The sequence below is a fragment of the Limulus polyphemus genome, unplaced genomic scaffold (genome assembly GCF_000517525.1).
Source record: "Limulus polyphemus unplaced genomic scaffold, Limulus_polyphemus-2.1.2 Scaffold6944, whole genome shotgun sequence".
NCBI lineage: Eukaryota > Metazoa > Arthropoda > Merostomata > Xiphosura > Limulidae > Limulus > Limulus polyphemus.
Window position 1 is genome coordinate 11,097 of NW_013672554.1, and position 15,706 is coordinate 26,802.

The following is a 15,706-nucleotide window of genomic DNA, read 5'->3' on the forward strand; positions in this document are numbered from 1 at the left end:
TAACATCTACTTCTTAATTATGTTACAGTTACTCATCAAGTACAGTGTAATTAAGAAGTAGGTGTTACAGTTACTCATCAAGTACAGTGTAATTAAGAAGTAGATGTTACAGTTACTCATCAAGTACAGTGCCTACTTCTTAATTACCATGTACTTGATGAGTAACTGTAACGCCTACTTCTTAATTACACTGTACTTGATGAGTAACTGTAACATCTACTTCTTAATTACACTGTACTTGATGAGTAACTGTAACATCTACTTTTTAATTACACTGTACTTGATGAGTAACTGTAACGCCTACTTCTTAATTACACTGTACTTGATGAGTAACTGTAACACCTACTTCTTAATTACACTGTACTTGATGAGTAACTGTAACACCTACTTCTTAATTACACTGTACTTGATGAGTAACTGTAACACCTACTTTTTAATTACACTGTACTTGATGAGTAACTGTAACACCTACTTTTTAATTACACTGTACTTGATGAGTAACTGTAACACCTACTTTTAATTACACTCTTCTTGAAGAGTTACTGTCAGCGGAGACAGAGAACTCAGTTTCCTCCTTGTTTTAGCTAACTATGTAAGTCTGCTCCAGTTAGTCAGTTAGAGTGTAGATAGAGAACTCGGTTTCCTCCTTGTTTTGTTATGTTTTAACTAATTGAGTATATATGCTCTGTGTAGCCTCGGAGAGTGAAGGAAGTTCATTCACTCTTTATAGAATAACTTTATATAGTTCAGCATTACAGATAACAGCAAATAGCCTTAGTAACTTTGTCATGAATACAAAATTATAAAATATGCAAAAATTCTGATAGAGCTGAAAAGTAGCAATTAGAATTATTGTAACTCAAAAAGTTGTTAAACATAGAACGTAAGACAACCTTGACGAGATGGTGGAAAGGACCATTTTCTGGTTGACAATATCGAAAAGATAAAGCAGAAAAAAAAGAGACTATTAAATCGAGTCAACAAAATACTGTTAAAGCTAACATGAAGGCCAGTGATTCAACTTCTCCTTATACTGTCTTATAAATTTAACAAACCACAACTTCTCATGACAAAGGCAATTTTTAGGAGGAAAGAGAGAAAGAAAACGATAAATTAATAAATATTTGATAAATAAATGGCCAAAAATCCAGTCAAACGAGCGAGAGTTATTGGTCGAAGTATGGCTGCAGACGTTGTTTTCCAAAGGCAACATGAAAAATAAATTAAAAAGTCGTTACACACGACAACTTGCCAATAGAAAAGTATCAAAACAATATGTTCAGTATTTGGGCACATGTGATTATGCTGCTAACTTTCCACTGTCGTTAAATAAAAACTTCTCAGAACTTTCAAGACGGTATAAAGTCAGCAGATTATTTAGAGATCTTTCAACAATGGAATTAATTAGAATCTCCTCCGAAAATGAGGCAAGTAAAACTGATACAGAAATTATGTGCCTAATTACACACGAGATGGAGAACTGGTAAGCCGTATTTGAAAGGCTTAAATCCTTAATAAAAATTCATGGAACTCAAAATATTGCTTATCGTGGAATTCATGAGAAGCTTTTCACAACCGGAAATAAATATTTGGTCATGTTTAAATTTGTCAGTAAAAAAAAAAAGCTTGTATGTCGACTGTTGCTAGAAATTTCAAGTATTACTCGTCTGTATCCCCGGCATAAGCGACAGAAAACAGACAATGATTATCATTTAGGTAACCACACTTACTGGTACTACAGTGAACACACACGACTACTGTTTACTGTGTGTTCCGGGGCAGTCACGTTTTTGGATTTTATTCAAGCCATATACGACTATTGTTATGTCCACCGCAAGGAATCGAATCCCGAAACTTAGCGTTGCAAATCCGTAGACTTACCGCTGTTCCACCGAGAGACAGATGGAAACTACTGGCAAACGTTCGCAAGAACATCAGATTGGCTCTGGGGAAAAGTTGACAGGGATTAACCTATTCGTGATCCGCGGAAAAACTGCGAGGCCACCAAATCTCTTTAATTAACTAAATTGTCTACAGAGTCATTGATTCTATGGAAGTGACGTTTCAGCAATAAGACAACTTATTCGTTAATTCATTACTAACTTTCTGAAATACTGCGTGGCAAGTGAAGTTAGTACAACAAATCTCTGTAACGAGTTGTAAGCAGACAGTAAGTAAGTCCGAAACGTCAGTGTAACATCATAGTTTCCTTACACCCCTGCTTAAGTTTCTAATATCTCAACCTTAACATCAGCTTCGTGTCATGACATAAAAGACTGTTTAGTTTAGATATTATTGATTAATTTATTTTGAGTGATTATCTTATTGTTTAGTTTTGTTATAATAAGAGTTCAAAGCAGACGATTGTAGGAAGTTGTGTTTATAATTCATTGATGTCGAGATAATCGAATGTCGCGTGCAATACACCGACTTCAATAATATAGACATTTTGCCTTAATTTTTAGTAAATTTTAACAAATAAAAATATTAGTATTGTTCGTCCAGATTTGACGTTTTTTTCTTCTATCTTTGCTTCTTTTTAACTTGACATTTTCTCTCTCTCTCTCTCTCCTACAGTCAACAATTAACTGAACATATTGATTCTATCCACGATGTTTTTAGGTGGATTCATTATATAATATCCATGTCTCAAATAACTAAAAACAAATTTATTTCCATAATCAAGGTGTTAGGTACCGTGCAAACACTTATTTGTTTTACAAACTACTTTATAATACCGATTTCTTGCTTTACACCGAAATGTTACTAATCCCTGCCTACCTGTTGAAAGAAATCGTCAACATTGTGGTATTCACAGCGAGACAGGTGGCGTAACGTTTCTATTGCATTCTTTGTTTGTTCGGAATCCAATTCTCTGAACACATCTAGGTACATGAATGGTTCGTACCGATAGAAGACTCCTGGATAGTTGCTGAGCATTTCTCCAGAGAAGGTAGAACCACTTCTCCAGTAAGTCTGAAGTACAATAACTGGCTTCACTTGGCTCGCTGGAGATGGAAACTTTTCCACAGCAGCCACTGGTGTCGTGAGATCATTTCCTGAGAATTAAAACTTAACGTAATTCTCTACTTTACATCAATCAACCAGCGAAAATACAGAAAATTACAAAATTATTGTTATTATAATAACAATATAATATAATATAACAATAACAACCTACAACACTGACCTGCATTATTGACCTATAATAATAACTTGCGATAATAACTTACAGTACTATGTACAATATTGACTACAATAACAACCTACAACACTGACCTGCATTATTGACCTATAATATTACTATAATAATAACTTGCGGTAATAACTTACAACTATATATACAATATTGCCTACAATAACAAACTACAACACTGACCTGCATTATTGACCTATAATATTACCTATAATAATAACTTGCGATAATAACTTACAACTATATATACAATATTGCCTACAATAACAAACTACAACACTGACCTGCATTATTGACCTATAATATTACCTATTATAATAACCTGCGGTAATAACTTACAGTACTATGTACAATATTGACTACAATAACAACCTACAACACTGACCTGCATTATTGACCTATAATATTACCTATTATAATAACCTGCGATAATAACTTACAACGATATATACAATATTGCCTACAATAATAAACTTTTACATTGGCTACAATAATAACCTACAACACTGACCTATAATACTGACCTACAATATTTCCTATAATATAGAGTGGACAGGATGCAGCAACCTTCCTTGTGTGTGGTAAAGTTTCTTGAACAACTAAGATAGGTCTCAAATCTTAACTGTTCTGTCTGTCAAATACAGCAGCCGCTTTAACTTTTTTATTATTTTATCTTATTTACAAATGACCTTCATCTTCGTTGCACATACTACACAGCAACATATAAAACTTCAGCCTAATATACGGACCAAGTATTCTTAATAAATACTCACTTATATTAGGTATACAGAACTTGTGGGCTGGGTGCGACTAATTGATGAGTCCGATTACGGAGAAAACGTTCTCCACACTGGGGCCATATGTGTGCGCCATAGGAATATTTTTTATTTACGATTTATAAACAGAACCGTGAATAAGGTGGTGGCTCAGAAAGTGTTATTTAGGGTTTATGAACAGAACCGTGAATAAGGTGGTGGCTCAGAAAGTGTTATTTAGGGTTTATAAACAGAACCGTGAATAAGGTGGTGGCTCAGCAAGTGTTATTTAGGGTTTATGAACAGAACCGTGAATAAGGTGGTGGCTCAGCAAGTGTTATTTAGGGTTTATAAACAGAACCGTGAATAAGGTGGTGGATCAGCAAGTGTTATTTATTATATAAACAGAACCGTGAATAAGGTGGTGGCTCAGCAAGTGTTATTTAGGGTTTATAAACAGAACCGTGAATAAGGTGGTGGCTCAGCAAGTATTATTTAGGGTTTATAAACAGAACCGTGAATAAGGTGGTGGCTCAACAAGTGTTATTAAAAACAGTAATAATCTTAATATTGATTTCTACCCTTTTTTCATATCTTCTTTCACCTTACTCTAAAGATCCACCAAAAAATTTGGTACTTGAGAATCGGATATAACCTGAAGAAATACAAGTTTCATTCCCATCTCTGGGATAAGAATTTACATTAGTTTCTTCTCAAGACAGTGATTTCATTTTAAATAGGAAGAACTATTTCCTAAGTGAATAATTTCAAGTTAAGGTTTCATTTTAAAAAAATTACTTACTATTCACAGATTTCCATTTATTGTGTTCTTCAGCCAAAAAGTGCCTGTTGTCGATTTTAAGTACGATTACCTGAAAACACGATATCAATAAGTAGGTAACTGCCACTAGCCGTGTTACGTGAAGTAACCGAAAAGGTTTCAGCCAAGTAAGCAGCATACTCCACTGCTATTTTTTCTTATTCCATTGTTTTCGAATTTCATTTGCGTCTTTTTTTTATATTTTATAAATTAATAATTATATTGTACACGTAGCACCAGTACCATATTCCAGATGTCGTTCCAGTGCGAGAAAGCCATCTGCTCTTCAGCTTGAGCTACCTGTGACTGAAATAGCTACTCCAAGCTTTAATGTAAAGCATTTTGCTATAAAGTGCTCCGTGCTTTACAGCTGACGTCAAATTGTGACGTTTTTAAATTCCTCCTTCTGATATACACATGACGTTCTCGAATCAAGAATGACCTTATTTCGTTTGTTTCACAACGTGTCATTGAATCAAGTACGATAAACCTATATTGTTTGCAAATAATATTTAATGTTAATATAATTGAGAAGGACAACAATAAGTCTGTCAGAAAACTTACAATATGATTGTAAAGCTCTTTAGTAAGACATAAAATATTGTCTGCTTTAGTCAACAATAACAATGGAGTGTTCATTGTTGTGGATTGGCACCATTGAAAAGCAACTTATACTTTTGTGGCTTTTATTTCACCTTGTAAAGTTTTATTTTAAACCATTTGATTTCCACATTATTTGTTTATACAGAACCCTATACGTTTTCGGCTTGCCTTTCCCAGAGCTTTCTTCATGTTCGTATCGGTCATTGACATTGGTAATTTTTTTTTAATAATTTTTCTGTATAGGGTTATTGCTTGCAGAACTGGCTTAATGATCAATGCTTCCACTCTGAACATTGTTTCTGATTTGAGTGAATTTAAATTCTTCTGCATCGTGTATTATTTATCAAAATGAGATTTAATGATTATTTAGGTGTTTTTTCAAGCTAGAAGATGAGACAATGTTGACTGTCATGATGTCCCCACTACTTCAAGCACATACTCTGAACAGCTTATAAAAAAACGCTATTGGTTCCAACTCTATAGCAAGTCGGACAATCTCTCTGAAAGTTATCATTTACTTTACTTACTATAACCTTTGTCTTTCATCTTCAGAAAGTTTTGTGGAGGTTTCTCTATTTCTTTTCTCTCAATTTTGAACTTGAATTCAGCCATCTTCTTATTTCAAGTAAGTAAAAACATCATGATTTGGTTGGTAAGCACACCATCTTCCTAAGCACACCATCTTCCCTCTGAGAACTATTGTTGTGAACGAAACTTTCACGTGTACAGACAGATAAATATAAGTTCGACTGTATATTAATCTAAAATTAAATGTAACCATTCATCCAGCAACCAGATCCTCTTCCAATACATTACAAACAACTGGAGAAAATAACTTATTTGATAAATTCAAGTGTTTCGTATTGTGTACATTTACTCTGAAAAACCAGCTTCTATAGACAATCTGCAAATTGATGAAGTTCCGTTTTTGAACATATATTTATCGAACACAATTATATTTTTCTGTAAGTGAAGTTAGATCTACTGTTGTTTGGTGGAAAATAGGATTTTATTTAATGAAGCAATGTTAGTTCTTGTCTTTTAAAAAAGGCACTCTACTTGCAATTACTCGCGTTTAACCCTTTAATTTGCTGGTAAAGCTCTTGTTTGGTGTGCAGGAGATCCTGAAAATAGTTTCAAACCCCGCGAGAAAGAAAATTAACAGACAACCCCGAATGTTTTGATTATATAACTCATACTTTCCAAGCGAATTATCCTTAGATATTACAGTTACTCATCAAGTACAGTGTTTAACTGACTAACTGGAGCAGACTTACATAGTTAGTTAAAACCTTGTTTTGTTATGAGGAAACTGAGTTCTCTGTCTCCGCTCTAACTGACTAACTGGAGCAGACTTACACTGTTAGCTAAAACATACCAAAACAAGGAGGAAACTGAGTTCTCTGTCTCCGCTCTAACTGACTAACTGGAGCAGACTTACACTGTTAGCCAAAACATAACAAAACAAGGAGAAAACTAAATGCTTTATTTCCTTCTAATTGGCTATCCATAGTAGACATAATCAGCTAGAAGGTCAACATTTTCGTTATATTTGTTTACTTAAGTGTTATACAGCCATTGTACAGAATGCCAGATCTGTCAAAGTTAATCATTTTTAATATTGAAATATATGCTGAAGAATATTAGTTTGGTGGTAAAACACTTACCATCTAATTTAGAAATTTCTCTACCAAAATATGTTTTTTAATTTTTCTAACCTTGGCCTAATAAATACCTAATGTATCACATATTAAGCTGTAGCAGCTTTTGATGTGACAGTTACTGGTTTACCTACACATTCTGAAAACCTAACCTAATGAGTTTAATCCAGAAGTTCAAGAGCTTCTGAAGCAAAGTACCTGACATCCACATCATTATCTGTATTCAACTTACTAAGACAAGACTTAACCTGGTTCTGCTTTACAGCTTGATCTAAAACTGGTTCGAGCTTCTGAAATGTTTTAGCAACATTGAAGCGAACATTAGCAACAGAATCATTGGCCAAACTCTGGACTATTGGCAAGAGAAGCTTGTTGGTGATTTCTGGGCCACAAGCTTCACCGAGGACATTGATACAGAATAAACAAGTCATCCGATGAAGGTAGTTTTGGTCTTGTGACATTGATACAACTTTGGGGATTGCAGCTGTTTTGGCCCATTCTGGTCCAAACTTCTCGACCAGTTTCTTCAGGTTTTGTGTAGCTGCTTCACGGATTGCATACACATGGTCAACAAGCCAAGTCAGACACAAAGCGTTTAGTTTCTCATTAAAAAAGTCCATACCTAGCTGACTGGCCAGGAGTGGCATGTATTCAATAATAGCTAGACGAACTCTCCATTTGGAATCTTCTGCAAGTTCCATGATGGCCGGAAGCAGACTCTCAGAGAGCTGCTGGATCCCGATGACTTCGTTGACACAGTCGAGGTTAGAAATAATATTAAGTCGCACTTCTGGGCATTCATCCTTCAGTTGAGACAAGAACAATGGTAGTAAGTGTTCAACTGTGTTCTGTTTTCCAACAATAGGTGAAAGGCCCATTATGATGGAGGCAAGAGCAGTTTTAACATGCTGGTTAGGATCAGACACCAAGTTTCGAATACATGGCATTATGTTGTTCATGGCAACCTGCTCTTGAACATCAGTAGGTAGTGTCTGACAGAAATCTCGAATCTTCTGAGCAGCAGCAGCTCTGACTTCTGCTTCACAATCTTTCAGTAAGTTTTGAAAAGCTGGGACCAGATCTGCCTTAGTGAGCTCTGGACCCACAGCCTTCTGCAACTCTGTGAACTTATCAGCAACTGAATACCGGACTCTCCAGGATTTGTCGTTAACTAATTGTCGAAGAACTGGCATAATTAGTTGCTCTAAATCATCTGGTGGCAAAAAATTTGCAATGGATATGCACCCATCCACTGTTAGAAGCCTGACAGAATCTTGTTCATCTTGGGCTAAATTTGCCCATATGGGAATGAGCTCAGATTTAATAAATTCTGGCTCAAATACTTCAGCTAGTTCTCCCAGTTTGTTTGCTGCTGCTCGTCTAACCATAGGGGTATCATCTTGACAAAGACTTCGAAAATGGTTGCGTAACTCAGCTCTGTTTGAGTCAGATACCCGAGGATAACATACACCAAAAAGGCTACATGCTGACGTTCTTGACGTAAACCAATCTCCTGATGCAAGCCTCTTTACTAAGGGAACAAAATGCTGTTCTAACTTTTCTTGACTATGCTGATGGCATATATTTTGTAGTGATTCCAAAGCTTTGTCTCTTACCACAGTCTCTTCTACAGTTGCCAGACTTTCTAAAGGCGGAAGGAGTGTGTGCACATATTCTGGTCCACCAACAAGAGGCGTAAAAGTCCCTAGTTGTTCAGCAAGTGCTAAAAGAACTTCGTCTTCATCATATATAGTGTCGGTCAGAAAAGGTAGAAGTTCGGTTTTTGTACGTTCTGAACCTAGGGCCAGGGCGATGGTTGATAACTTTTTAATACTGTTCAATCTCAGTTGAACGTCTTCATTTCTTAATTCGTCTATCAATATTGCGATTGGATAAAGAGAATCTTCTGTAATTTCTTCCATTTTTGCGTCGCAAAATGGCCAATGTATACTTAACTTCGTCTGAGGGTTGCTTCAATACCCTAGTCTAATACTAGTAGAACTAGAAGTAGTATTACAGACTGTCAGGTCAAATAATTCTAACGTCAGTACACTAAGCCTACTCAGGTGATCATTTCGATGTACTTTGTACATTATTCGTTAGAGGGCGGAACAATATGGTTTAATTATACTTAAAATGTATAATAATAAATTCGTTAAACGAAATTAAATTACGTATAAAAAGTTATTTTTAAATATAGTTATTATGCGCAAGCCGAAACAAGATAAAAAATCACCAAACTGTATCAAAAGGACATAAAGTGGCGGTGAAGATAAAGAACTGAAATTTTTTAGAGAAATGATCCCTCATATATTAGAAAGAACGATCGAAAAATGTTTCGTACAATAGTAAAAATATCTTAAATTATCTGTGCATTTGAATTTATTAACAGAAGAACTACAGAAACACACAAACAAAAAAACAACAGAATTTTATCTTTAGACTATGTTTAAATTAAACGCATCAATCTCTTCTCCAGCATTGAATTTTTAGTTGTTTTTTTCCAGCGGACAAAAACAAAAACTCGGTAAATTTTCTGGTAGGCAGTTTTATACTTGATTATTAATTTCTGATAATCCATCCAGAATCATCATGTGTATTGAAACTTATATAATCTATTTTGGTGATATATTTTGTTCTTACCTGCACCAACATGTGTAATTTCATGAAGAAAGAATTCTTGAATGACGCGGAGACTCAATCTTTTCTTTGATTTTTTTAGAAGTAGTTGTGTAATCTATTTTAACAAACTACGGGATAAAGAAATAGAATAGTGAAAGTTAAAAATAATTCTGTAATTCTTTGTTAAAAGCTAAATATTTTTTAATTTTGTAGATTAGATGCTAGCTGGAAGGCGCATGACGGTAAGCTCGAAAAGTTTAATAATGTAGACCTAGAAAAGTATAAAAATTCTGGCGTCAAGTTTTCGAGTTAATTCGAGGAATAGATTATAATTAAATACGAGATTAAGTAAAGCATCGAATAGATAGAGTTGTTTTTATTTCAGTTAGTGGTGAATCAGACAATGTTTTGTTTTCAGCTGCTGGACCGATCAGTAGTTAAGTTGTACAAGTAAGTTTATTTTTATGCTGGTGAATTACAGTTAGCGTGGCTAAACGTGGTCTAGAAGCTACCACAATGTCTAACATTGTAGAAACATTAAAGGAGGAAATAAACTAATTTGCTACTGCTGCATAGACTGGATGTTGAATTATTTTCACTTTAGGCGGCAGGTGCTGTCAACTAGTTGCCTTCCCTTTGACCTACATTTCAATAGTAGGGACAGCTATGTATGAACTATAGAAGTCTCTGAACTAGCTGTTCAGACTGTTATGTGCATGAAGTATCGTTCAGTTGAACAAACACTCTTTCTGTAGAGTTTCATTTACCTGATGTTCATTATTGTATGCCATACTAGTACTTCAATAATAAAGATAATAATAGCTTGCTACAATTTTTGTATCCACAGATTCTTTAGTTGTTTTATATTATAATTTTTCATATTTTCCACTTAAAACAAAGTATGTACTGAGCAACTACGTTATTGTTGCTTTAATTAGTCTTTGTCTATAAAAGATTAGAGAATTTCGAGTTATTAAAGAAACAGAGTGTTTGTTTTCATTTCACCATTAAGAATAAATCGCCGAAAAAAGAAATTCTCCTTGAGCTACGAATCGTGTATTCCTTATTAGAAATTACAATCAATTTCACTTAAAGCAAATATTAAACAAAGTTCGTCAGATAAAGATAATTTTATGAAACCTTAAACAATAGCTAATAAAAAAAAAAACAGTGAAGGTGCTGACATAATGGTCAAAACGACTGGCTTTACTTTAAACGATTTTGATATAAATCCAAAGAAGTTATCTCATTTAATTTGAAATATTTGTTAATTATTAAAAGTATTATTGTCATAAAAATTATTTTCTTATTATTAGAAAGAAAAATTATGTACCGTACGACAGCAAACTACTGTTAATTGATTTAACATAAAGTATGGTTTATTGGATCTTTGGTGTAAGAATGAGGCTCTGTTCAAGGCTTAATCACCCCTCCACCTTCACGATGTATTGATACTCCATCTTGTAGTGAAGATACATCAACGAAGTTGGAATTAAAGATATTTGAATCCTGCGTATTAGCTTTCTTAAAATTTAAAGAGTACAAAAATCGTAAAATATGTTTTGTGACGTTTAAATGATTCAAATAAAAACATGTTATAGGTTTAGCGTTATGAAAACATTAAAGATTGAATAATAGTATAAGAATGTGAACAGTTTCCCAACTTGACCACTCCTTTAGTTTGTACCTGGCATGGCCTAGTGGTTAGAGTTCTTGATTCGCAATATGTGAGTCGCGGGCTCGAATCCATGTCACTGAACATGCTCGCCCTTTCAGCCGTGGGAGCGTTATATTGTGATAGTCAATTCCATTATTCGTTGGTAAAAGAGTGGCACAAGAGTTGACGGTGGGTGGTATTGACTAGCTGCCTTCTCTCTAGTCTATCACTGCTAAATTAGGGACGGCTAGTGCACATAGTCCTCGTATAGCTTTGCGCGAAATTCAAAACACCCCCAGTGGTATGTCTTTGGACTTTCAACGCTAGAAACCGGGTTTAGATACCAGTGGTGGGCATAGCACAGATAGCCCACTGTGTCGCTTTGTATCTAATTATAAACAAACAAACAAAATTAAAAAAAAACCTAACCTCTAGAATAGTCTAGATTATCTGTTTGTTTTGTTGTTAAGCACAAAGCTACACAATGGGCCACCTGTGCTCTACTCATCGCGGGCATCGGAACCCACTTTTTAGCAGTTAACCGTGTACATGTTGAAAACCTAAGCATCAGAAGCAGTATATTTTATCTATTGTTTTTTGTGCAACCATGGAAATAAGAAATTGAAATAACACTGTTAATATTTTCCATTATCAAATAACTAGTTGTTCTTACAATAACATTTTCAGAAGCTGTCCCGAAACACTTTATTCAGCAATGTACACTGTGTAATATTTATTCGATCCTAGTTAGATTCTCACTTCTAACATAAGATCATTTGATTTTTGGAATGTTCAGATATGTTGAGAGTTTCGGTTCTGGTGTATCTATCAAAAGGTATTAAACGTCAGCCAATAGGATGAAAATTTTCTAGTTGTTGGGTAGAATTAACCAACTTGTATCCCAATTTTTGTAACACGTCTTTACAGGTTCTCTGAATGGTTTGTATCTCTTCCCAGGGAAGTTCCCGCACCCATCGAAAGATGGCTTTGACAGGTTTTCTGTGGGTAGCAGGACTCTGGAGTTTACCATCGTGGTCGTAAAAAGTGTGAGTAAGCAAACTGTTAAGGCGCTTCCTCAAAAAGAAGTCTATCCGTGGATGATTAGGAAGTCCAAGAAAATTAAACAACTTCTTCGTGGTTTCGAATGGCCAAAGAGCAAGATCTTCGAAACGAAAATGAAAGAATTGCTGATGGTGTCGTTTTCTCAACTTTTCTGCAGCTTCAATATCCTTTCGCATGGCTTGACAAAGAGATTCTGGGTTTTTACAAGCATTACTAATGCACCAACGGAGTTTGTTTCGAGATGAAATGATGGCGCGTGGGTCACGAACAAGATTAATTATCTTAATGTGAGAAAATTCTGGGTCTTCTAAGAGCATCGCTAATTTAGCCAGTCGAAGCCGAATGATTTTGAAGACTAATCTGGAAGATCTTCTGCAAGCCTCAGAGAGAAAGAGTTTCCCCAGACATCGTTCGGTTGGTTGGTTCAAACATTGTTTGGGGTTGATCTGATACAGGCATGCCTCTGTAGGTTTTCGAAAGCAAGACCACGAACAGTTTCGGTAGCGAGATAAGGTGTCGCTGTTCCATTCTCCAAGACGAACCTAGCCAAACAAAAATGAATACATGTAAATATTTTATGCAAAATATGAAGTTCAAGAAAATGTTCAACTAAAGTTAAGTGTAAAGAAAAGTTGTCGAAACTTCATAACAGCTGAGTATGTACAAGTGTATTTTGTGTTCAAATTCCATTGGTTACTTTATTTCAGTGTTTATGGTGGACTAGTAACATGCTGTCGTTATCTTGATGTCAACAACAACATAAAATAGACTATACAATAAGTTTTCAAATGTTCTACATGATTTGTGTTTGGTATTTACAGCAATAATGTGGATCAGCGTTATCATATCGATAAAATAGAAAACTGCCTAGGGCAACCAAATAGAGGGGTTGCAAAATATAAATTTTGACCAATGAATTCATTTACCATGGCTTTAATGTCACCTATATTGTTATACTTTCGCTAGCTGAATACGTCTGCTCTAGGTAACCAATGAGAATGGATGAGGAGTGTTCATTTCCTTTTCTGTCTCGTTATATTTCTTCTAGCTGTGTATAACTGCTCCAAGCAGCCAATGAGAGCGGAGGTAGAGTGTTCAGTTCCCTTTCTGTCTCATTATATTTCTTCTAGCTGTGTATAACTGCTCCAAGCAGCCAATGAGAGTGGAGGTAGAGTGTTCAGTTCCCTTTCTGTCTCGTTATATTTATTCTAGTTGTGTATAACTGCTCCAAGCAGCCAATGAGAGTGGTGGTAGAGTGTTCAGTTCCCTTTCTGTCTCGTTATATTTCTTCTAGCTGTGTATAACTGCTCCAAGCAGCCAATGAGAGTGGAGGTAGAGTGTTCAGTTCCCTTTCTGTCTCGTTATATTTTATGTTTCTTTTAAAACATTTTTGTTACATTTACGTGCGCATCTACAAAACACTAATTGGATTCTAAAGTATTTTAATGTATCTTAAAAACATGTAAAATTTATAGTTTATTCAAGGGTCAGATACGTGGAGTTATTGAACATCAACTACATACACATCATGAATCCATAGGACTTGTTATAATTGTGTTTAATAGTTTACAAATTTATTCCAAAAGGAAATTGCCAAATGCTTAAGACCAAAGTTCCACACCAGTCAGGAAAGGCATCTGGGATAACAAAAAAATGCATCTTTATAAATTAAGAAATTAACTTTTGATCTTCATAGAGGGGGTTGAATAATTATGATAAACATATTTCATTAGACGTTTTTTTTTGTCATCAGAACAGAACTAGCAGGTATGTATGTTGTCATCAGAACTAGTAGGTATGTATGTTGTCATCAGAACAGAACTAGCAGGTATGTATGTTGTCATCAGAACTAGTAGGTATGTATGTTGTCATCAGAACTAGCAGGTATGTATGTTGTCAACATAATGTCTAGCAGTAGTTTCAATATTTTACCATAATGTCTAGCAGTAGTTTTCAGTATTTTACCATAATGTCTAGCAGTAGTTTTAGAAAGATACGAAGAAGTAATTCATAAAGCTTCCCTAACAAATGTTAACTAAAATAGTTAGTATGACTGCTAGTACTTATCTGTAGAAATGTGATTCAAGGTGAAACAAAGTATTTTAAGTAATATACACAAAAAACACTTTGAACTGTGACGATGAAGCTTAAGTTTAACATGGTATACTTCTAGACATCTAAAGAACGTCATTCATAAAAACATAAAAAAATACTGAACATTTTACAATAACACTCTTACAAAAATGTAATATGAAATTCAATACTTAAAGCATTGTATTCTTATTATAACAATAGAAAACACATAAGTACGATTTTCAATTTTTAATGTCCTAATAAACTACAGGTACTGTGTCTTAGTAAAAAAAAAATTAACAAAATCTGAAAAATAATGAAAATTGTAAACTAAATAGATCACAGTGTCTTCATTTTAAATTCAAAAGGCTTTGGTAATTTTCTGTATTTAAGCCTAGGTCAGTTTATCAAGTTAGAGAATCCGTTTAATTCTTCACTTCCATTGAAAACACGCTGACTTTTAACGTAGAAAAGTTTAATGTAACATTTTCTACCTCTCTATTTTTATTTACATTAGATAACCCTAAACCCAACCAAAATCAGTTGTGTGTTTCAATACTTTTAATGAGCATATGTCAAATAAAACCTTACTTTTAAAATTAATTTCAGTTATTGAAAGAGACCTGACACCAGTTCTATTCCAATGATTTTAAATACATACCTACTAGTTCTGATGACAACATAAATATGTACTAGTTCTGTTGACAACATACATACCTACTAGTTCTGTTGACAACATACATACCTACTAGTTCTGTTGACAACATACATACCTACCAGTTCTGTTGACAACATACATACCTACTAGTTCTGATGACAACATACATACCTACTAGTTCTGTTGACAACATACATACCTACTAGTTCTGATGACAACATACATACCTGCTAGTTCTGTTGACAACATAAATACCTACTAGTTCTGTTGACAACATACATACCTACTAGTTCTGATGACAACATACATACCTACTAGTTCTGTTGACAACATACATACCTACTAGTTCTGTTGACAACATACATACCTACTAGTTCTGTTGACAACATACATACCTACTAGTTCCGGTAAAATATTGAAAACTACTGCTAGACATTATGGTAAAATATTGAAAACTACTGCTAGACATTATGGTAAAATATTGAAACTACTGCTAGACATTATGGTAAAATATTGAAAACTACTGCTAGACATTATGGTAAAATATTGAAACTACTGCTAGACATTATGGTAAAATATTGAAACTACTGCTAGACATT

General features: G+C 34.5%; 2 protein-coding genes and 1 pseudogene across 2 annotated transcripts in view; all 3 read right to left on the reverse strand.

Annotated features, from left to right (window-relative positions):
- Positions 1-12,925, reverse strand: part of LOC106474198 (carbohydrate sulfotransferase 4-like) — a 15,830-nt gene extending 2,905 nt beyond the window's left edge. The window contains exon 1 of the mRNA XM_022402555.1: positions 12,019-12,925. Coding sequence (XP_022258263.1) covers positions 12,160-12,693 — 534 coding nt within the window. The 5' untranslated portion in view covers positions 12,694-12,925 and the 3' untranslated portion in view covers positions 12,019-12,159. The remainder of the gene's footprint in view (positions 1-12,018) is intronic.
- Positions 2,767-4,954, reverse strand: LOC111089661. Its single transcript, XM_022402554.1, has 2 exons — positions 4,754-4,954; positions 2,767-3,059 (listed from the first exon to the last, which is right to left on the reverse strand). The coding sequence occupies exons 1-2, from the start codon at positions 4,908-4,910 to the stop codon at positions 2,767-2,769; spliced, it is 450 nt and encodes a 149-aa protein (XP_022258262.1). The 5' UTR covers positions 4,911-4,954.
- LOC106474200 lies at positions 6,914-9,096 on the reverse strand (annotated as a pseudogene).
- Positions 12,926-15,706: the final 2,781 nt, after the last annotated feature.

Excerpts from the sequence above, each read along its gene's own strand:
- LOC111089661 (XM_022402554.1), bottom strand. The coding sequence starts at position 4,910 with ATGCTGCTTACTTGGCTGAAACCTTTTCGGTTACTTCACGTAACACGG. Across the intron at positions 3,060-4,753 it reads TAAATGGAAATCTGTGAATA|GAAATGATCTCACGACACCA; the intron begins GTAAGTAATTTT and ends TTTAATTCTCAG.